The sequence below is a fragment of the Mesoplodon bidens genome, assembly GCF_964165515.1.
Source record: "Mesoplodon bidens genome assembly, chromosome: 8".
Classification (NCBI taxonomy): domain Eukaryota; kingdom Metazoa; phylum Chordata; class Mammalia; order Artiodactyla; family Ziphiidae; genus Mesoplodon; species Mesoplodon bidens.
Window position 1 is genome coordinate 112,083,200 of NC_138165.1, and position 22,258 is coordinate 112,105,457.

Here is a 22,258-nt window from a genome sequence, read left to right on the forward strand (position 1 = left end):
AGGAGGTGGGACCCAGGGAGGCAGGGGTGGCCGGGCAGAGGGTGCTCGGGGCGGGGCTCGGAGGTGTGAGAAAGGGACTGGCACAGGAAGCCACGCCGACGGGGCTCAGCAGCAGTCCCGGTCGGGCCTGGTTTCGACCAGGAGCACTTGGTCTGCACGCCAGAAACTTGGGTGAAAAGCACATCACGGCCGGAAATGCGACTTCTTCTCCACCCCCGACCTCTTCCCTCTCCTGGTCTCACACGTCCTCACGCCAGGACGGAAAGGACGGCTGAGGCAGAGACGGCCAGGGCCCAGCGGTCTGGGCGTCAGGGCCAGGGGGGTGTGGGTGCACCTCTCCGAGGCCTGGACCCAGAGGGCAATCCCCCGGACCCCACTTTAGCCAAAAATAACCAGAGTAAAAGTGGGTGAGTTAAACACACACTTTAAAAACTTCTTTTTTACAAAAGTTATCTTCCATGTGAAGAACGGGCTTCTGTGGGAGAATGCCAAAAGGTCCTAAGGCGGCAAGTTTGCAAACCAAAGGGCCTCCGCTGGATGAGGCTCTAGGGCTCGGAAGCAGGGAGGCCACAGCCCCTCGGCTGAAGCTGGACAGGCCCCCCATCACCGCTTCCCTGCTCTGGACTCTGAGCCAGCAGACAAGCACGCACAGGAAGACGCCACGGGGACCGTGGGCTGGGTGGGAGAGAGGTGCTGGGCCCACAGGGAGGTGGGGTGCTGGGTCTGGGGTGGAGTCAGGGGAGAGGTGGAGGTGCCAGCGGTGCGGGCGGCCGCCCAGCCCCTGCCAGATGCGTGGGGAGTGGGGGGCTGCCTCCATGGGCGGCCACGGAGGGGAGGGCAGGATACCCTGTTCAGAGGTGCTGGAGAAAGCAGCGCTCCTGGGTGACCACAGGCTCCGCGGCCAGCCCTGCCTCCGTTCCCAGGGGGAAACGCTGTCCTTTGGGAAGCGCGGGCCCCGGTGAGGAGCAGGCCCCCTGGACGAGGGCCCACGGCTGTGCCGTAACCACAGGGCCAGCCTCTGTCCGGGCTCCTGACCTCCTGCCTTTAGGAAGCAGAGTGGAGAGGAGAGCCTGGAGCCCCTCCCAGGCGCTTCCTCCCCTTCTGCTGATGGGGCGCCCAGTCTCTCCAGATACGAGCCGCTTACAGAATGTGGTGCCCGTCTTAAGCTGCACATTGTTGCGTGTGCACGAAGTTCCCCCGAGAACAGAAAGCAGGCGTTTCTCATAACTGTCTCAGGCTTGGAGTACAAGGAGGATAATTTTCCTTAGTAAACGCTGGCCACTTTATCATTGACAAGACACTAGCCCTAAAAAATTGTCAAAATGCCTTCCAATTTCATACCAGCGTACGAACAGCAAGCTGAATTCCAATTATGATGAGAGGCTGGCTTCCTTCAGAAACGTGCGAGGCCCACGCCCCCCAGCAGGGGAACAAGGCCCCAGCTCAGGCCCTGTCACCTGCAGGAGTCTGCACAGCACAGAAGACAGCGGCTTCCTCCTGCTGTGACTTCCCTGTTTTCAGTAAGTGTTGGTTCCAGTGCACGTTGCAGAGTGGTGTTTAGCGCTGAGGCTGTGGCCCGAGACAGGAGACCGGCTGCCCTCCGAATGAGAAATAACAAAAGCAACACAGCGCCAGCCACCTGCGGTGCCTGCCCTGGCGTGTGGAGCCGGCAGAGAGGGCTGACCTGCTGCCTGTGCGGGGTCTCCAGAGAAACCTATGAGCTAATCCTGTGTGTCACCTCCCGCCCCAGTCCAGATGCCCCCGGGGAGGGCAGACGAGCAGCAGAGGCGCCTGGCCTGGGCTGCCGGGCCAGAGGAGGAGCTTGGCTGGGCAGCCGGCACCAGGCCCAGCAAGGAGGGGGTGGGCAAGCCGGGGCCCTGCACCTCGGGTGTTGAGCTCCACCATCGATGAAGGACACGATTAGATATTAGATTCCACTCCTCAGATGCCCTGGGCCCAGCTTATCAGGAACAGGACAGCTCCCTTGCGGCACTCGGGCTTCTAACACAGGGCTTGCTGGCCGGCTGCGCTAGTGTTTTCTTGACCTGGCAGTTTTACTTTTCACTCAAGTCAATGAATCGTTCCTCAGATTTATTCATCAGTCTTATGAGTTTGTTCATTGCATGTCAGTGCCAGGGAACCTCAGCCGCTCTGGATACCTGGGCCAGGCTGCTTTTCTGCATCTGTAAGGCTGGTCGCTAGTGCCTTCTTGGCCCCCAAGGTCCTGGCTCCTGCTCAGATGTCACCTAGCTTTCTGAGCAGTTAACAAATCAGCCTCCCTCCCCCATGTTTATGCTGGTCCCACCAACACATGCATCTGTGTTCATCTACAGTCTGTGAACCTGAAGGAAAACCATCCCTAAGGAGTTCAGGGCCTGTGCTTAGTCGGAAAGCAGGCACATAAGTACCCACAGCGGGCAAAGGGCCAGTGTCCCTGGGTGTGACCGCCATAACACAGACGTCCCACCACACCTCCCTGCCGCATCGCCAGGGAAAGACGGGGGCCTGGGCAGCGGGTGTGGAGGAAGACGCCCTCAGACTCCCTCCAGAGGGCGCTGCCCCCGGGACCCGGCCGGCTTGCCCGCCCCTGCTCTGCGGCGTCACCTGTCTGAACAGCAGCTCCTGCTCGGTGGGCTGCCGCTGGCCCGGCGCCACCTCCTCCTCATCGCTCTCAATGGGCTCCTGCTTCACCTGCACCCCGGCCAGCGTGTGCGCCTCCTTCGGCCCCGAGGGCCGGTCCAGGAAGGGCTCCTCCAGGAGGGCCTGGTGCTCGCGCAGCTCCTCCTCGGTCTCCTCGGGGTGGCTCTCGGGCTGCCGGGCCGGCTCGCTCGCTTTGGGGATGATCTGCAACACAGAGGTTAGGGACGGAGCTTGGTGTGACGTGGGGCGAGTGAGATCGCGGGACAGGAGAAGGCTGGTGACAAAGCCCACACCTCAGAAACACAGGGGCCAGCCTCTGACGGTGCTGTTACATGTGCACGCACGCACACGCACACACGCACGCACACACAAAGCCCACACCTCAGAAACACAGGGGCCAGACTCTGAGGGTGCTGTTACACACACGCGTGCACGCACACGTGCTCACATGCACGCACACGCACACACACACACACACACACACGGGTGCCGGGCGCTGTCCGAGGTGTTGAGAAAGGTCACAGCCCGGCATTTGGTACCTGCTCTTAAGCACCTGTGTGCCTGGCGCAGCGAAGCGCAATGCAAGTCACAGGTGTGGACCCACGTCCACACCTGGGCGTGAAGAGGGAGGCCTCCTTCCTTTGCGGTCACAGCTGCCAGGAGAAACCCCGCCCGTGCCCCCCCCCGCCGCCACCTCAAGCACATGCACGTCCCAGACGCCGTGGTGGCCCTGCCTCCCAGTCCCCGACGGGGCCCACGGGGCTCCCCTACTCTGCCCTGGCCTCTGCGCCCACTCACTCCTCGCTGTCTGGTCTGCCCCGGGCCCGCTGCCCGGCACACCACGCTCTTCAGCAGTGTGGCCCTTTCCTTGCTGAAGGTTCCACATGCTGGTGACTCCCAGACGCAGGCGCCCAGCCCAGGCCTCGCTCCTCATCTCCAGACCTACCGCCCGACGGCCTGGTACGCATCTCTGCTCAACGCGGACACCCAGGGCACCGGCTCTCGCTGGTCCTTCCCCTTCAGCGCCTGCCCAGCACTGGCCGTCTCATGTCTCAGGAGAGCACGCTTCTCCCCGTCCTCACGCTCTGATCCCATCCTGCACCGGGCAACCTGCATCTCCTGCTAGATCACAGCCACGGCCTTCTGAGGCCCCTCTCCCGTCCACCTCCGTGTGGCAGTGACAGTGGGCTCTCAACGTGCCACCACCCCGCCTAAGCCCCTGAAACTCTTCCTCTCATCCTTACTTTGCTCCTCTGCCGTTGACCCTGCTCACCCTCCCCCCTTGACCTGCCACCGTCCCCTCCAACCACGCCATGGCCGTCCAGACATCACTGCAGTTTCCTCCTGACGGGCTCCCCACGGCTTCCCTCCGTCCCAGACCCCCCTGGGCTGATGCCTCAACACCCCTTAGGCCTCCAGTCTTCTCCGGGAGGCATCCTTTGGCCTTCCGGGTGGAGGCTGGGTGATGCTCACCTGTGTCCACATCCCCAGGCTCCTCCAGCCGCAGGAGTCACTGCAGCTCTGCAGCTGCCGTTTACACAGCCACCTGACCTGCAACCTGCAGTTCAGGTGAGGGTAGGGGCCACGGCTGACTTATCCACGGAGCACGTGGTAATTATTCATTAAACGTTCACCTGAACGACTGGGTAAGTGAATGAGCCATCCAGGGAGTGGGAGGGTCAAGGTGGAAAGTGAGCAAGGCCAGCATCAAAGCACCCTGGGGGCCGCGAGAGAGCAAGCGCCTGGCCCGACGGGGACGAGGTGGGGACCTGGCCTGGCGAGCAGGGGACCAGCAGACGCACATCCCAGAAGTAGGTGCTGTGGTCGGCCGGCCCGCCAGGGCCTGGGAGGACGAGGGCCTGCCCTAGCCGCTGTGACGTGGGGGAAGGACAGGGCCATGCAGCAGCAAGGGGGCAGCATCTCCAGGCCTGGGACACGGCAGAGGGAGGGCCGTCCAGGATGGCGCCCTGGGTCTCGGGTGATGAGGCTGCCGCCCTGGGCACGGGGGCCAGAAGACAGACAGGTGCTGGGGGCACAGAGGTCCCGGCCGTCCCCGGTCTGAGGGGAAGTGGTGAGCTGGGAAGAAGCTGAGAAAGAGGAACAGACGTGGGGACCCCTCCTCTGACGTGGAGACTCGGGCACAAGGAATGTCTCAGAGCAAATTAATAACTGAACTGCTTGACTTTCTGTAAACTGTGAAAGAACAGGCCCCAGATTTCAAAGCCCCAAGTCTGAAGGTCGCTCTCCACGCATGATCCGTCCACTCGCTGTGGGAAAGGAGTCAGTGGGGCAGATGTGACTGGTGTCAGGGCTTTAAGGAGACGCGGAGCTCTCGAAAGCCCCTGTTTAGGTCCCTGCCGTGTGAGAGATCTGCCCTGCAGGGGAGAACGAATCTTGCCACCACTCCGGACTCTGTTTCTAGAAGGAAACCGAGGTCTTCAAGGAAGCCTAATGTTTTCTCGTCCTGGGCATTTGTATTTTAAAAAGTCCTTACAGAGCCGCCTGTGCCCTCACCCACCTGGAGGCAGTGAAGCCTGGCCCACAAGGGATGGATTCGGGACACTTGTGCCAGTGCTGGTATTCCATTAGCTTGTAACCAGCCAGGGGTCAGCTGTACCTGGCGGGTACCAGGGCCCAGCCCCAGAGGAAGACTGAGCTATAGATGCCCTCCTCAGCACCTGCCTTACTTTGCTGAGAAAATAGAGTTTTGATTGGGCTAGGGTTTTATTTTATGCGATCATCCCTTAAGTTGTTTGTAATGAACACTGTAAAGGAAAGCAACCTGTGAAAGCCAAGCCGTGGGGACCCCAGGCCCCTTCTTTACATCTGCCCATGGCAGCTTCTCATCAGAAAGTTTCCGTCCAGCTGGAACAAGGCGGCCAGAGCTCCGGGAGCAGGTCAGCGCCGCTTCAGCAGAAGGCGAGGGGGTGTGAGTGGAGAGAAAGCCGGGGCGGGAGGGTGCTGGCTGGCAGACAGGCTCAAAACTCTATTTCGGGTAAACAATCCGCCAACCTTACATCCAGGTGCTTCGACAGATTTCTCACAGTGGTTCATCAAAAAAAAAAGTGTCTTGAAGTCTGTTTTTGGTGATTTTGAGATTTGTCAATCCCATCTGCTGCCCACACACCTGGAGTCCGCGAGGCCCCGTGATGAGCTTCGTGCCTGGACAGAGTCCACTCGGGGCCAGACTGTGCCTGCCCCCCTACCTGCCCCTCGACTGGGGCTGGGTTGGGGCAGGGAGGACCCATCTCTGCCGGAAGAGGGCGCTGGGCCTCTCCCGGGCCCCCGGCATGTCCGCAGGCGCCTCGAAACTTCAGCAAATGGCATCATAAGCCTCGGCTTTAGGACCCATGGGGCCAAAGCTCTCTCGCTCCTGCTGTCCCCCAGGGCCTGGCGCAGGGTCTGATAGGTAACAGGGTGGGGTTTGTGGGAGGTTTACTGAGCGTGGGGCCTGAGAAGGTGGCTGGGGAACAGACCCGGTGAGAGGACGCCACGGCAGAGGGACGGGGAGGGACACAGGAAGGGGGGACAGCAGCCAGGATGGACGTGGGAGCGGCCAAGGCCCCTTGCGATGCGCTGGAGGGCGAGGGTGTGAAAGAACTGGCAGCAATGGACAGCGGGGTGGAGGTCAGGGAGAGGGACAAGGGACAGGGACGGGGGCGTGGACAGCAGGGGGAGGGCACGGGGATGGGGTCCCAACACCATGGACTTCACCCTCCAGATGAAGGTCCAGGAGGCTGGTGCTTTCTCAGAGCGGGTGGCAACCTCCTCTCCACTCCGTGGAAAGAGCCCAAAGGGTCAAGGGACTGCCTGCAGGGAAATGACCCTTGGGGGCTCAGCCAGGAGGGGCCCGAAGGTCAGCAGAGAGGTGGGTCCTGGAGCAGTGAGGGGAAGGCTGGGCAGATGGAACACGGAGGCGGGGAGCACAGATGCTCCAGGCCCGGCTCGCGGAGGGAGCCCGGGCGGCTGAGGGCCGGGGAGCGGGTACTTCGGGGGAGGCAGGGACGCCACGTGGACAGAGGGGGCAGGAGAGAGGCTCCCGCAGGGGAGGCCGAGGGGGAGGGCGGGGCCCCTGCAGGGGACGTGGAGAATCACGGTCACTTTCGGGAGGGAGGCCCCAGCACCATGGCCCGAGGGTGGCCTGCCGGGGGGTCACCTGGAAGCTGCGCCTGGTCCTGAGGACGCCAGGCCTGCTCCAGGCCCTACGGCAGGCGGCCTCTGAGCGGGTAAGTATATCCGGGGAGGCAGAGGAGGTGGAGGCCCCGGGAGCAGCGACCGAAGGGTAGAGGGTCCTCGTCGTCCGGGAGGAAACCGGGTTGTGACAAAGCTGAGAACATGATCTCCGAGGAGAAGAGGAGAGCCGCCACGGGAAGGCGCGCTCAGCGGACAGAAGCTCAGTCCTCGCTTTCTTCCAGCACTTTCCTTTCAACTCCAGAACTACAGCACGGTTTCGAGAACAGTGTAAGACACTCCACATGCCCTTCGCCTGGACATCAACAGACGGCAGGCCATGGAAACAGAGGCAGAGGCCGCCTGTCCTTCTGCTGACCTGCCGCGGGCTGTGGGGCTGCCGGACCCAGCCGGCAGACGTGTCACACGACGCTCTCCCCAGAACCCCGGGGAAACCGTCCACCGTGGGGCTTTGAGGGACGGGCTTAGCAACCGTATCTGCTGTATCTGCTGTGTCCTACAGATGAATTCAGTACCCGTACCCACTGTGTGTTACATGTGAACTTAGTAACTGTGTGTGGTCCTGGTGACCGTATTTAAGTTTCCTCCGTTGTTCCAGTAACGCCACTCGTGGGCTTTTGGTCTGATTTGGGTCCAGCTATAGGTGAAAATTTGTCTTCAGGTGTCCCGTACGAGGCTGACATTTCGGGAGAGTCCACGTACTCTGTAAAGTGCCCTGGAGGTGGAGGAGGGCTGCCCCCTCAGGAGAGACGTGGGCGGTGCCCCCGCGGGGCCCTCGGGTCAGGCATGTGTCCGTCAGCGTGGAGCTGGGCCATCAGGGGTTGGGGTGGTGTGAACGTGTGGCCTGTGGATGTCAGTCCGAGGTCTGTGGGCTGTGTTCTACTTCTTTCCATGAATGACGGGCATAAAGGTTCAAGGGCTGGATGTGCAAGCCTCAGAGGTTTCCACATGCGTCCTCTGTCCCGTGTGGCGGGGCTCCTGCCCCCGGCCCGGGCACACCCGCCCTCGCCTCCCAGGTCGGCCTGGGTGAGGAGTGTCCCCTCCCTTCCCCCTGCAGCTTCACTGTCAGGGATCCCAGGGGCACGACCCCCATCCCTACAGCCCATCCTGGCAGGATGCAGCACCTCTCGGGGGGCGGAAAGTCCACACTGGGGTGGGGGGGAGGGCTGTCCCCACATGGCGGCCTCCCTGTGACGCCGAGGGGCCTGCCACACACCCGCCAGGGGTCTTCTCTCAGCAGTGACACCGGTGTGTGTGCAGCCAGTCTCCTTGGGCCACGGCCACAGACAGAGGTCTGTTTCTCTCCCTGTCCGTCTGTGAAACGCAGCTCTGCATCCACAGGCCGGGCTGGTTGGTCACTCAGCAGATCCGGCTCCGTGAGAGGAAGCAAGGCTCGCTGCGGGTGAGTGTGACAGCGGAAACGTCGGCGGTGACGCAGCAGCAGACGGGACAAATGGATCAGCTCTTTGTCTCCCAAAGGCCTTTAGGATCTTGGGAACACCCTCTCATCAATTAAACGAGAACAGATGTAACTCATGTTCGTAACAGGAAGCTTCTAAAAGCCAGGCTAGAGTTCAGGGCCCAAACCTAACTGGTGAGCAGGCCAGTATTTAAAGGTCATTGGACACACTTACCATTAGACACCCAAACAAACGAGGCCCAGTTTTCATATTCACCATGGAGGCTGAACAAGCAGTGAAGCACGCAAGGAATGGCTGCAATCCCGGTGCATGCTGGCCAGGGCTGCAAGGAGCTGGCTCGGGGGCCGTCAGGGTACGAGCCCCCAGATGAAGGGCGGACATGGCAGTGCTGGCGGCACTAGACGCGACTGCCGGCTCCCTGCGCATCCCAGGCGAACAGCGCGCAAACACGTCAGTCAACTGTCATGCGCTAGGGCAAATCAATCACAGAACAGAACCCAGGGCGATCAGCCAGCTTCTACATCACTCTGTGAAGAATGTACCACACGTGAAGAGGTGTGTCCTGTCTTCCTAAAACCTCCTACCCATCCATCACCCGGTTAATGACGCAGTACAATTAAGAAGCCGCTCGGGGGCTTCCCTGGTGGCGCAGTGGTTGAGAGTCCGCCTGCCGATGCAGGGGACACGGGTTCGTGCCCCGGTCCGGGAGGATCCCGCATGCCGCGGAGCGGCTGGGCCCGTGAGCCATGGCCGCTGAGCCTGCGCGTCCGGAGCCTGTGCTCCGCAACGGGAGAGGCCACAACAGTGAGAGGCCCGCGCACCGCCAAAAAAAAAAAAAAAAAAGAAGCCAGTCGGTATTAGGAAGGTGACGTGAAGTGCCTTTGACACTTGGTGGTGCCCCGCTCGCCCACCCTGATCAGGTGCCTTTCTTGCCCGAGTGGGGGGCTGGCTTCAGGGGCCCCTCCCACTATTGACACCGCCCTGTGCTGCCTGGTAGGAAAGCCCGCGCAGCCAAGGTGGCTCCGGGGTGGGGCTGGTGAGCCTGTGTCCCAGCGTCTGGTGGACAGCAGGGGCCTGGGCTTGGCCTGCCCTGAGCATCTGGCCTCATCCCTGGAGAGGGCGGGGTCCCTCCTCACCTCTCCACCTTGCACCTGCCGGGCACCTCACCTGCCGGGCACCTAGACACATGACCCTTCCCTCGTCCCTAGGCCCCTCCCCTCCCTGACCCTTCCATCCCCAAGGGAAGCATACAGAGGCCTAAGCGCATCTGACAAGTGGAGCACAGGTGACCCACCCGAAAAGGGGAAATGACGGGTGAGCTTTCACGGGAAGCAGACACGTCCGTCATCAGGTCTCGCGGCCCCCAACCCACCGGCGTCCTCACGTTTCCTTCCGAAAATCCCCAAAGCTGCCTCCTATCACCTCAACCTCTTATTTTAACAGCTTTATTGAGATGTAATTTATACAGCATAAAATTCACGCCCTTTAAATTGTGTAACACAGTGGCTTTTAGTATATTTACAGAGTGATGCAACCGTCACCATAAGCTGCGTTTAGAACGTTTCCACGGTCTCATAAAGAAACGACACACCCCCAGCCCCCGGTGACCACCAACCTCCTTTCTGTCTATGGATCTGCCTGTTCTGGACGTTTCACGTGAATGGAATCACGCACCATGTGTGTGTTAGTCTTTGTGCCTGGCCTTTTTCACTCAGCACCACGTTTTCGGGGTTTACCCACGTGTGGCCTGTGTCAGTGCTTCTTTCCTCTTTGTGGTTCAGCAACGTCCCATCGTACGGACGTGCCACGCTCTGTTTATCACGCACCGTGTGATGGGTACGGGGGCTGCCCCCCACCCACCCATCTGGAGCAGCGCTGCTCTGAGCGCTCGTGGCCAGGCCCTGGCCCTGAGTTCTCCCGGACAGACGCCCCCGAGCTGCCAGGCAACGTGGTCACTCCGTGTTTAACCTTCGGAGGAACCGCTGGACCACGTTCCGAAGTGGCTCGTCTCCTCTGACAGAAAGAGGCTCCACTCCGAATGCGAGCATTTAAGACAAGCCGCTCAGAGTTGCTGCTCCTCTGTGTCCATAACCAGCAGGGCCACACTAACCTTGCCGCTGCTTCCTGTTGAAAGGGGGCCGGGAGTGACCGCCCAGACCTTGGAGGGATGCAGACCTCTGGGCGGGAGCCCTTGCGATGAGGCTGCTGCAACAGGCGGGCAGGGCACGAGTGCCAAGGGGCTCGGAACCCATGCTTTGGGGGCCCCGTGCCTCCGTTGGGGACTCTCTGCTGCGGGTCTGCTTAAGAGGGTTAAGTGCCCTTAACAGACCCCAGAGAACCGTGCGGGGCTTCACGCGCACAGCCCGCTCCAGCCGCACCCGAGCCCCCAGGCCCCGCCACCCGCTGCGCCCGGGCCTCACCTTGCTGAGGTGCAGCTGCGGCTGCTGCAAGTGCTGCTTGTGCTTCTCCAGGAACTGCTGGTGCTGCTGCTGGACCACCAGGTGCTGCAGCGCCTGCGCGCTCTGGGGCAGCGGCGCCGACTGCGTGCGGCCCAGCGGGCGGTGCTGCCGCAGCTTGTGCGCAGACGGGGACACGCGTTCCGCCCCCACCAGGGGCTGCGCGTGCAGGGGCAGCGCTCCCAGGCCTGCCAGATAGCGGTCTGAAGAGAACACAGTGGGGAGAGGCAGCAGAGGGGAGGGGAGAGGGCCGTTGAGTGACTGACGGAGGCCGGCCGGTCTGGCACCGCCTCCCTGCAGCCCGCCGGGCCTGCTCTAAGCTTGGGCTTCAGGGCAGAGGCCTTCCATCATCTGGTCCCCGGACACCCAGGTCCAGGCCGTAGACGAGTGTAGCCCCGGCACAAACGTCCTCAGGGGGGCCCAGGTCCGGCTGAGGAAGGGGCCAGGGTTCTGGTGGCTCCAGAGCGTCCTGGAAGAGCAGGCCCTCCCTGACAGCCCACAGAACCAGGGTGTGAGGATCAGTGGTCTCTAGGGATCAAACCATCTTAAAGTTCTCTTAAAGCACAGATTTTATACACAAAGAGGGCACTAACACTAAAAAATCCTGATGCACATTGCCAAAATCTCTTTCTATGAATTTCTGGAAAGGTTTTGCTACCAGCTGCAAAGGAAAAGGGCAGCTTGGCCGCACCCATGCCTGGACTAAGTTTTTAAGTTAGGAATCTATATTGACGGGACAGGGTCTTGTTGGAATCTGTGTTTGAATCTTGTTTTAAAATGCAACCTCTTCATGCAAAACCCAGGAAGGTAAACGTTTTTCCTCCTGTATTCCTTTGTATTCCAACCATCAGTATTTTTTTTTAATGAGTTTTGATTGATTTTTATTTATTTATTTATTTTTGGTCGCGTTGGGTCTTTGTTGCTGCACGTGGGCTTTCTCTAGTTGCGGCGAGCGGGGGCTATTCTTTGTTGCGGTGCATGGGCTTCTCATTGCGGTGGCTTCTCTTGTTGCAGAGCGTGGGCTCTAGGGCACATGGGCTTCAGTAGTTGTGGCAAACGTGCTCAGTAGCTGTGGCGCACGGGCTTAGTTGCTCTGCGGCATGTGGGATCTTCCTGGACCAGGGCTCGAACCCGTGTCCCCTGAATTGGCAGGCAGATTCTTAACCACTGCGCCACCAGGGAAGTCCCAGTATTTTTTCTTTTACAAATTGTTGGTTTAGATAGTTTACCATTTTTCCCTGGTTCCATGGGCAAAAGGGTATAACAAACCCATCCCAGGCCACCTGAGTGTCTTTTCCCTGGCACCTGAACAACATCAAAACATCACTCAGGCAGACTATGACCCCAGATCAGGGTGCCTGACCACGAGAAACAGGTGAACTGACACGCCAGCTCTCAGCTGTCCGGAGAGGCTGGCTCCTGCGACGGGGCACCTGCCTGAGGTGGCCCTGCTGACAGGTGGGTGGCTCCTGCCCTCCCCCAGGGTCTCCAAAGCCAGCGGGGCTGTGTCGCCATGTTTAGTCTGAGCCTGAGACCCCCGGTGGGTGTGGATTCTCAGTCTTTTCCTGGTCCCTTCGTGGGGGTTATTTCTGAATTAAAAATACTACTTTGTGCCAAGAGGAAAAAAAACCCTGAACTCTAACAAAACTGTCCCTTGTTACGTTTTCAAAAAGTTAATCAACCACAGTTCCCTAAGCCACCATCTCTTTTTATCCAAACCAGTAGTTTTCTGGAAAGGTAAGTTATCTTAAACTTTATTGTCTGCTTGGCTACTAAATTAAAGTGAATAACTCAAAATGTATTAGAGATAGAATAGAATCATTCTCTCCCCAGCTTTCTAGAAAAGTTTTTTAAAAAAAGAACGGCATCATCGTAAAGAAGGTCTTTCAGAATTCATCAATTGTTGATGTAGGTATTGTGGGGTTTAAACCATTTCCCGGAGGAGATAAGGACGCCAGCCACACAACGCTGCATTTATGGGATTAAAAGGCTACTTAGTTACTGAAAAGGTCCCTTCTTGGAAAACATCCCTTGTTGTTTTTAAAGCTCCTGTGGACCCCCAAGGATGAGGGTATAACAGGTGATGGGACAGGAGAGCCCTGCGCTGGGGTCACCTGGGCCGACCCCACATCATATCCCGCAGAGAAGCTTCTCTCGCTTCTAGAGGAGGGAATACTAATTCCATGGAGATCTGAGGTCCGGTTGGACACAGGCTCAGGAACAAGGAGCTCAAGTGGGCCAGCGAGGCTGGGATTCCGGTTCCTGCTGCCGCTGCGGGTTCTCCAGGGCTCCCCCCTCTCTGATCTGGGCCTCCAGTAGCTCAACGACGGCGCAGACGCCTGCCTTCACCGGGCGACGCCTCTCAGAGGACACAGGCCGCGGTTCCCGTGGGGGCGTGGGCGTGCGCTGACGGTGGAGAGGCCTTACACACCCCGACGCCGGCGATGCTTGGGTTTGACACGGAGCTGCCCGGGGTGCAGGCCTTTCGGGCTGGACCCCAGTTTTGTTCTGCCTCCATTCCTCACCTCTCACCCCCATCACACTCACCCCAAATTTGACTCCAGTGCCTCTGGAGGGTAAAACTGTGGGGCCACCATGCTCGGGGACAAGTGTAGTGATCAGCATCCCCGAAAACTGGACGTCCCGACCTTCCAGTAGCAAACCCATTGGCTGGCAGGTAGTTCCCGGTTCAGAACCTAAAGATGACCCCTTAGATCATTAACAAGAGTTTTTGATGATAACTCAAAAGCAGTTGGTTTTCAGTATATGTTGTAAAACTTTCAAGCATGAGGGCACAGTAAATTAGGATCAAATTCTGTCCTGGGTGACCAGCTGTCTGCAGAGGCCAGCTGGGTTGGGCGGGGGGAGGGCCCAGGCTGCCCCTCCCACAGGGACTTGCTTCTGAGTATTTGTGAAATGATGCGGTTCTAGCTCTGACACTGTCTGTCTGTCCACAGTGACCACCAGCAAGCAGGCAGGTCTGTGGGCCGACCACTGGGGAACCTCAGGGAACCTGCCAGAGGCAAACCTGCCATGATCCTTCCTGACTCTGCTCAGACACCCTGCCTGGCATATGGCTCCATCGCAGAAATGTCTACTGTGTACCTTCCCTCGTCAAACACCGCGGCGGGTGGCAAGGTCGTAGGAAAGCCCAGCATCTGTTCTCCGGGGGGACGGAAGCATGCCCAGAACTGCCTGCACAGAGTGCCCGGGAGGAGGACCAGGGGGCACCTGAGGGGGGCCTGATGCAGAGAAAGGGCTCTGAGAAACGGGCGGTGGGTCCAGAAGGCGCCGTGCGGGTCTTGCCAGTGCTGAGCGAGCGGCATCCCGCGTGCTGCGTGGGAGGAGAGAGGGAGGCCCACGCAGGCTGCTTCCACGCTGAGAGCTGGGGCTACGCGCCACGCCGGAGCCGTCCGACAGAGCTTCCTGGGCTGACAGTGTTCCACGTTCCTACGCCCCACAGCCAGTGGCCACGTGAGCATCTGATGAGTCACATGTGGGTCTCCCCGTCAAATCTTTCTCTCTGCTGTTAGCTTTCAGTTTCAATGTGGATGGCCACACTGGTACAGCCCTGGACCCTGGCAGGGCTTCCCGGGCCTTCCTACGAGTGTAGGGTGACTCCAGAGATCCCAGGATCAGGGAGGGGGCGGGGAAGGGCCCACGAGACCCCCAGGAAGGACAGACATGCCATCAGGGAAGTGAGGGAGAGAGCGAGGGTAAAGGTTAAAAACGATAAAAGACCAAGAGTCGCCACCACAACCAGAGCACGTAACAGCTGAGGAGGGAGAGAGGTCAGGGCCGCCCCGCTGACACTCAGGGCTCAGTAGGCCCCTGTAAAACCCAGGGAGGAAGCTGAACACCCCGCTGGATGGTGCCTGGACCTGGGCTGATGACCCTACGGCAGGGCCCCCTCATTTCATGGCGAGCCCCACGCACTCCGTCACTCGGAAAGTTAACACTTTTACACTGTTGTTGCTAGGCAAATTTCATAACAAATCTATTTTTTTCTAAATATAACCACCCCTTAGATGGGGCACATTAACAAAAATGTTACTGCTAATAGAAACCCACTGCCCACCAGAGCCAACCCTGGGCTTCCATCACGTGTCCGACGACCCAAAGGGCAGACCCATCAGAGGGGCCGTCAGCCTGCTCTCAGGAAATTAACCAGAAGGTGTGTCTGACGCTCCTGCGTCCACGCGCCTGGCTCTGTGAGTGGACTCGGTCTACCCGCCACAGCCTGGCATGTGAGGGGCAAGTCCAGAAGTTCTCTGGGGGACAAGCCACCCCGCCGGCCCTCCCGGGGAGCCCACGACGGCTTGACGCGGCCCGCAGCGTGCTCACCTGTGACGAGGGGCGTCTGCGCGGGCGGCTGCTCCAGGAGGACCACGTGCTGCAGAAGGGAGCTGGGAGCCGCCCCCGACTCACGCTCCAGGGGTGCGGTGCCCAGGTAGGGGGTGAGGTGGGTGCCGGGGAAGAGGGAGATGCGTTGTTGGAGGGCCGGGAGGGCCAGTCTCTCGGCCTCCTGCTGGCTGGCCGCCCCCTGGAGAGGCACAACCAGGCTCTCGGGGTCAGGGGCCTGGGACGGCCACCCCGCGCCACTGCCACCCAGACCCGTGGGCGCCCACTTACTGCGGAGGGGCCGGTGGCGGGAAGTCCCAGCGTGATGTTGGGCAGGGATGGTGACGTGTACAGGGGCAGCGGGCCCACCGAGCCTTCTCGCGTCACGAGTCTGTGCGCCAGGCTGGTCTGGGGACAGAGTACACAGGGCCGTCACACAGGCTCTGCACCACCAAGCCTAGGTGACACTTGCCAAGGGAAACGACCACAGGAAACGCTTCGGGGCAGACCACGCCCAGTTCTGAGATCCCTGGTACGGAAATCTAACGAGGACAGCACGGGGGTGAACACGGCATTCAAAGCAGGCCACAGGCACTGCAGCCTGATTCACCATCCTTCACTCTCTTGTTTTGTTCTTATTCAATTCACTCATCGTTGTAAACTATCAGAATAAAATCTAGGACAATATATTTAAAAATATATTCTTAGAGTCGGGAATGTCTTTCCAAACATATCATGACAGGTAGAAACCAGAGAAGAAAGTATTGATTAAAAAAGAAATCCCAGGCTTCCCTGGTGGCGCAGTGGTTGAGAGTCTGCCTGCCGATGCAGGGGACGCAGGTTCGTGCCCTGGTCCGGGGAGGATCCCACATGCCGTGGAGCGGCTGGGCCCGTGAGCCATGGCTGCTGAGCCTGCGCGTCCGGAGCCTGTGCTCCGCAACGGGAGAGGCCACAACAGTGAGAGGCCCGCGTACCGCAAAAAAAAAAAAAAAAAAAAAAAAAAGAAACCCCTCACATAAAAGGCAAATAATGGCGACAACAAGGTTGGCAACGTATAGTAGAGACAAAGACCAATATATAAAGAACATGCAAATCAAACAATTAGTGAGAAATGACAAAGAAGAACCAGTATGGAGAAAAAGACTCATAGAAAAAAAGTACTCAACATCATCAGTAATCTAAAAACATATCTAAACATCTAAAAACATTAAAAAACCTATCCAGTTGGCAAAGATTTTCAAAAATGACTACAGCACCTTGACCCAGAGAAACAGAAACACACTGCTGGCTGGATCATAAATCGGCGTGCTCCTTCTGCAGGACAATTTGGCAATCCATGTCAAAAGCCTTAAAACCGGATCTAACCCTAAATCCTAAAATCCCACTCCACCCTCAGGATGCACTCTTAGCAGATAAAGCTGGACGCACACAGACTTGGCCACAGAAGCGCTCTCTGCAGCAGCGTCCACAGTGTGCTACAGCATGTCAGAGGATAAATCCACGAGGGCACGTTTACACATGGGGACGTTCAGGTTGGAAAAATCTTGTTGATGACTTGGGAACTTATTTATCACGTGTGGTTAAGTACCAGTCCCCGAGGACTTGAGTTGCTGTCGTATTTCCCATCTTTTTGCTTCTAGAATGAAGGTTCTTTGCTCAAAGGACACTGTCCCATTCACACGGTATCCTCCCTCACTAGACGCCCAGGGACGTGTGCGGGACCAAGGGCACAGGAAGAAGAGGACGAGAAGGTGGTTGCCGTGACGCTAGCTGGTGGTGTCATGGAAATTAACACTAGCGACGGACACATAACCAATTCTCTCCTAGTTCTTCTCACAATGGACTATATAATTAAGGATGGGAAACATTTTGGGTGCTTTAAACTTTCATTTGCAAGGTTAACAAAAAATATGAGCTTAAAGTTGTCACAAGTTATTGTAAACAATGGCGGGCTCCCTGTAGCCCCGCTGGAAAGCCCATCAGAGGACTGGGCGATTACCACCCCAGGGCATGTGCGCAGGTATTCGGTGCTCTGCAGAATTTCCTAGGTGGCTTAATGGTGTCATACTTGGTGTTACTTGGAAACACACACGCACGTGATAAACTCCGTCCTCATGCTCTAAGGGCAGAGCAGGAAGGACCGGCGTTCTTCACCTGGGAGGGAAGTTAGTGCATCTTCCCCGGAGAGATGGCTGCAGCCACCTCTAGTTCATTCACATATTCAATTGTATAGTAATGATTAAAGGGTTACTTTAAAAAGTAGCCCTTTTTCTAGATACAAAAAAAATCAGCAAGCTATGATTTAGAGAAAGTGATTGAGATTGCCAAGGAAAGCACGATTTTGTTCCTGGATTTGTCCAGGGACAAAATAAGCAAACATTTAATGTTTGGAAGTTGTCATTTCCTCTTTATAACCAAGGCTTTATTTTTTTTTACCTGATTTATTTTTGGAACTAAAGCAGCCTTCTGGGAATTGTCTGGTATGTTGATTTGTCTGCATTTCCGGTGCCGGCCATCTCCATCTGCCCTAGGACGTGCTTCTCAGCTGCCCAGCTGCCCAGAAAGGCCAGAGCCAGGGCAGCATGCCCCCTGCACGCCCCCAAATCACACTTGGCTTTCGGCATCGGCTGAATGTCTTCCCCTGGGGAGCGGCTGTCCATGGGTCAGGGGAGCCCTGCTTCCTCCGTGTAAGCGGGGAGGGGGAGGTGTGGAGGATGCTGAGCGTCCCTCAGTCAAGCAGGGAAAGGGGGTGCCGGGCCAGTGGGCCTCGCTACCGCATGAGCCCCCACCTCACCTCTGGACTGGAGGAGGGGAGCAGTCAGAATGCAGCTCTCAGAGAGAACTGTCCAATTCTAACTGTACTTGAAATCCACAAAGGACATCCCATTGTGATCAAATTTTCAAAGACTACCCCCATGATTACAATGAATATCTAACGTAAAACATGAAAACTGCACTCTTTTACGTTTCTTGTGACTCCTCTGACATCTATTAATCTGCAGTAGCTTAATTTACATTAACATGTGATCTGTAAAAATTAACACATAATTTAAACTGGCATCCACCCAAATAAGGCATCTCTACAATATGAACCATTAGGTACATAACTGCCCGTTTTAAATAAAGTCAGGATCTATGACAGCTATTGACAAGCCACATCCAGCATTCACGTCTCATTCCAGGTAGCAATTTCTAGGCCAAGTTCTAAGGCTAATTACAGGTAGACCTCAGCTATGAACTCAGTGTCACAGAGAAGGGTTGTTAAAACTTTTAATAATGTAAACAAGTATTTAAACCGGTAGGTTGAAATGCACAGGTAATAAAAGAAGTAGACATATAAAGGAAAAGAATAAAAGAAGATGGGGATTCGGCACGCTAGAGGCAGTGGTACAAACTCATTTCCAGCAGTCGTCTTAGTGTCTAAAGATCTGCTCATACCTTAAGTGTCTAGAAGCTGGAAATGAAAATGGAGTGCACACGTGTGCCCGTGTCCTCCCACTAAGACTTGTCAACCCTCTGGAAGGGCAGGACTCATTTCTAAATAGTTAAGGAAGAAAGTAAATACCAGTCTTTGATAAATTATAGCCTCCTGTAAGTTGGAAGGAACGTAAAAAACCTCATGAGAACCTTGCAGTCAGTAGGACCGTCTGAGCGGGAAGTACACGGCACCACTGGCTCAGTCCAGGGAAAGGAGGTGTGCAGCCGGCTCCCCAGCGGTCGCCCCCGCCCTCGGGACCCTGATACCGGTCGGCACCTGCCCATCCCAGTGGGCACGGGAGAGACGATGGGAAGCAGGCCCTTGGCGGGGGAGGGTGCCTGGCACAGGGCTGGCACGAGGCAGGAGCTCCAGAGACACTTGTGGGATGAGCCGGGGGAGAGAAAGTGAATAAGGAGGGAAATGAATGCACGGAGCAAAGGTTCTGGAAACTCCGGCCCGGAACATGGCCCTGACCGAGGTCTGGTCAAGGGCATGACCTGCAGCCAGCCCTGGGGCCCCTCCACCTGGCCGGAGCAGCCCCCCAGAGAGAGCTCTCCCGGAACTCTCTCTGCACCCACATCCCTCTCAACCTGTAGCACACCTGGTCTGACCAGCAGAGGTGAGGGTCGCTGACCCCTGTGGTCAGAGGCTCCTGGTTCCTGAGATGCTTCTGAAACGCTGCCCCTGACAGTCAAGACTGAAGGGCAGCTGGAAACTGCTCTTTGGAGCCAAAACACCAGACGTGGACAGGAGCGCTGGGCACTGACCTCGGTCGGGATGCTGGGGACGGCGGGCGCGATCCCATTCTCTGCGCTGGCGTTCCCAGAGCTGTTGTTGGGTGAGCTGGGTGCGGAGCCCGGGGCGCTGCTGCAGGCCGAGTCTGGGGGTGGGAGAGACACCTGTGAGCCTGACTCAGGTCAGGCAAGGACACAGCTTCCGAGGCCCTGAGCTGCGCTGGCCGCCTGTCCTCAAAGCTGCACTTCTGCTTCGAGCTGGCTGATGGCAGAGGCAGAAGTCCCAGCAAGAAAGAACAGGACCTCAGTCCCCAAACAAGGGCCGTGGAGCTAATCCCCTGCTCTCCATTTTGCTAGCGACCCCTTGTGAGCTTCACAAGCCTGTGGCTCATGGAGGCCCCACTGGCACCTTCTAAGCTGTGCACACTCTCAACTTTATTCCCCTTTTGAAAAGTCTCAAGATGATTGTAAACCCCAGAAAAAGAGACCCTGAACACTTACTGATATTCTAACAACAAAAGGCAAGAAAACACAGAGGCCAAATGACTGTGAACAGGGGAAGGTCAGATTCCCTGTGCTTGCTTATTGAGCCCCCTCGGTCAACATTTGCTTTGAGCTAATCTGCATTTTTCAAACATCCAGGGAAGAGCACAGCTGGTGGCTTCTGTCATTGATCAGGGTTATCTGAAAACTCACCCCAAGATACTCTCCAAGTAGCTGTGACGGGGGGAGTGGCCCTAGCCCACGCATCAGGGCTGGGACTGAGGCGGCCGTGTGTCCCAGCCGGGCCTGCCCCTCAATTCCAAAGGAGCCACTGTTGCTGTGTGTGCAAACACGGGACGTAATAGGAGGGGCTTGTTTGGCTGAACGGTGTTTATCAGTGGCAGCCTCTGATTAAAACCTTCCAGAGGGAGCCAGGCTGAGCCATTTGCCTTTCCCTCCTGAGTACTCACTGACCACGGGCACTGATGACTTAAGACTCTGCCCTGATCTGGGTTCCCAGGCTCGAGGAGGGGAGATCTGGGCCACCACCTCCCTAAGCTGCACCGCGAGGGGGTTCAGCAGGCCACCCTTCAGTGCACAAGACCACGGAGCTGCCCACGGGGCCTGGCGGACTCTGAAACCTGATTCCAGCTGAACTCGGGGTAACTGTGAGAAGGCTGAGGGTGCTGGCGTGGATGGCAGTGCCCAACCCCACAGGCCCGGCTCACTCGGGGAAGGAGACCTGACCCCAAGGGCACATGCACGACCCCCTCAACCCAGGGGAGCGTGAGCGCTCTCATCCTCTCCACTGAGCAGCGGTCCCCCTGGGGACACCCTGGCAGCAAGTGGCTCTGATCCACTCGAGGGCCCGCCCCGCCCTCCGGGGCACTGATGGTGAACTCAGGCCCCGGCTCCCCTCCCTCCTCCCACCAGATCCAGAGCCTGGTCTCCGCCCAGTGAAGTCACATTCACATGCGCCCCCCTGACTGGGCTGGCAGGTGTCACACTTCACGCGTGAAGACAGGGCTTGCTTCCCCGACCCCCATGGCAGCCATCCCTCTGCCTCGGACGCCCATGTGGTGAGGCCCTCCCACCTTCCTCTAAGCTGGCCTGTCTCAGCAGCATTGGCACATAAACTCTCCCAGGTGTGCGTGGGAAAGCACGACAACTTTCGGGGGCAATAAAAAAATATATGTCCCTCCAACTTTTCAGCCGTTTTCAACTCAATAATGTTGATTATTTTTTCATTCCACTTCAAGGAATCTGGTCTAAGAAAATAAATATAAATGCGTAACCGTCACAATGTTATTTGTATCAGCACGACGGAATACCATTAAAGGTGCCAGAAAGTGTTGTGACTAATATCAAGTGAGGAAAGGATACAAGTGTACACAGAGCGTGTGACAAACACACAGAAAAAGGACCGGAGGGAAATATGCTCAGATGTTAACGGCAATTTTCCCTGGATAGTGTTGGAGGGGCACCTGATTCCCTCGTTTGCCTTCCCTGATGGGCACGGCTCTGACGAGGGATTGGGGACAGGCAGAGTGACGCTGCCACGTCCCGGGACCTGTCTCACCATCATCTCAGCGCCGCCTCTGGCCCCCGTCTCACTTCCGTCCCTCCCCATCCCCCTGTACCGGCCGGTGGAGCTGCTTCGGCGACGCTGCGGACCTCTCCTGCTCAGGAACCTTCACCACCACCCCAGTACCCCGGGGGAGGTGCCCTCACTCTCTGGGACCCTCCCTGCCTGGAACTCCTTATTTTCCAGTCTTGTGGAAAGCCAGCTCTGCTCAGAGCATCCTGCCTCTCCAGCCGCCGGGAGGTGGGCTGGCCGGGAAACCCATCCCTCATCTCCGCGCTGCCTGCATTCCCCCATCGAGCTTCCCCGGGCCCGGCGTGGCCTCCACCACCGCCCTGCCCTGCTGCCTTCGTTGTGCCCTCAGGGTAACGCAGCCCAGGGCCAAGCTGGGGCCGCGTGTGGTGCGTTAGCTGCTCCACACGTGACGTCTGGGCTCGAGTTAGATTGGAAGCTCCCTGGAGGTGAGAACGCAGCTCACCATTTTGGTGCCCAGCCCGGTCCTGACACAGTCACAGGCTAACAGCACGAATGCCAGAGCCGACGCTCAGAAAGAAGCCACCGGGGACTGCGTCCCACCAGGGGCGGGACTGGAAATGAACGTAGGGGCCCGCCGTCCACAGCCTGGCATCCCCCAGAGAGACAAGGCCCACGTGTGGTGAGACACACGCTCTAACTCATTCAGGGCCCGAGCCTGAAAGGAATCCCCCAGGCAGAGGATCTTGAGGTGACACTCTTCCCTGATCTCTCTACCAGAATGAGCACACGATGACAAAGATGGGCCCCCGGGCATGAGGCCTCAGGCTCCGCTTCACACAAACCCACGAAGTCCAGAAGCAGACCCTCAGACTAGGGGTTTCAGCCCCGGGCTGCGGGACAGGGGTGAGGGCACTCCAGCTCTCATCCCATCCCAGACCCTGGACTCAAATCTGAGT

At 57.9% G+C, this 22,258-nt stretch overlaps 1 protein-coding gene across 5 annotated transcripts in view; it reads right to left on the reverse strand.

Moving 5' to 3' along the window:
* HDAC4 (histone deacetylase 4) overlaps positions 1–22,258 on the reverse strand; it is a 296,704-nt gene that overhangs the window by 51,644 nt on the left and 222,802 nt on the right. For all 5 annotated transcript variants that reach the window (XM_081243356.1, XM_081243357.1, XM_081243355.1 and 2 more), the window contains exons 9-13: positions 19,295–19,407; positions 15,341–15,457; positions 15,053–15,251; positions 10,673–10,911; positions 2,605–2,844 (exon numbers count right to left, since the gene is read on the reverse strand). In XM_081243356.1, coding sequence (XP_081099482.1) covers positions 2,605–2,844; positions 10,673–10,911; positions 15,053–15,251; positions 15,341–15,457; positions 19,295–19,407 — 908 coding nt within the window. The remainder of the gene's footprint in view (positions 1–2,604; positions 2,845–10,672; positions 10,912–15,052; positions 15,252–15,340; positions 15,458–19,294; positions 19,408–22,258) is intronic.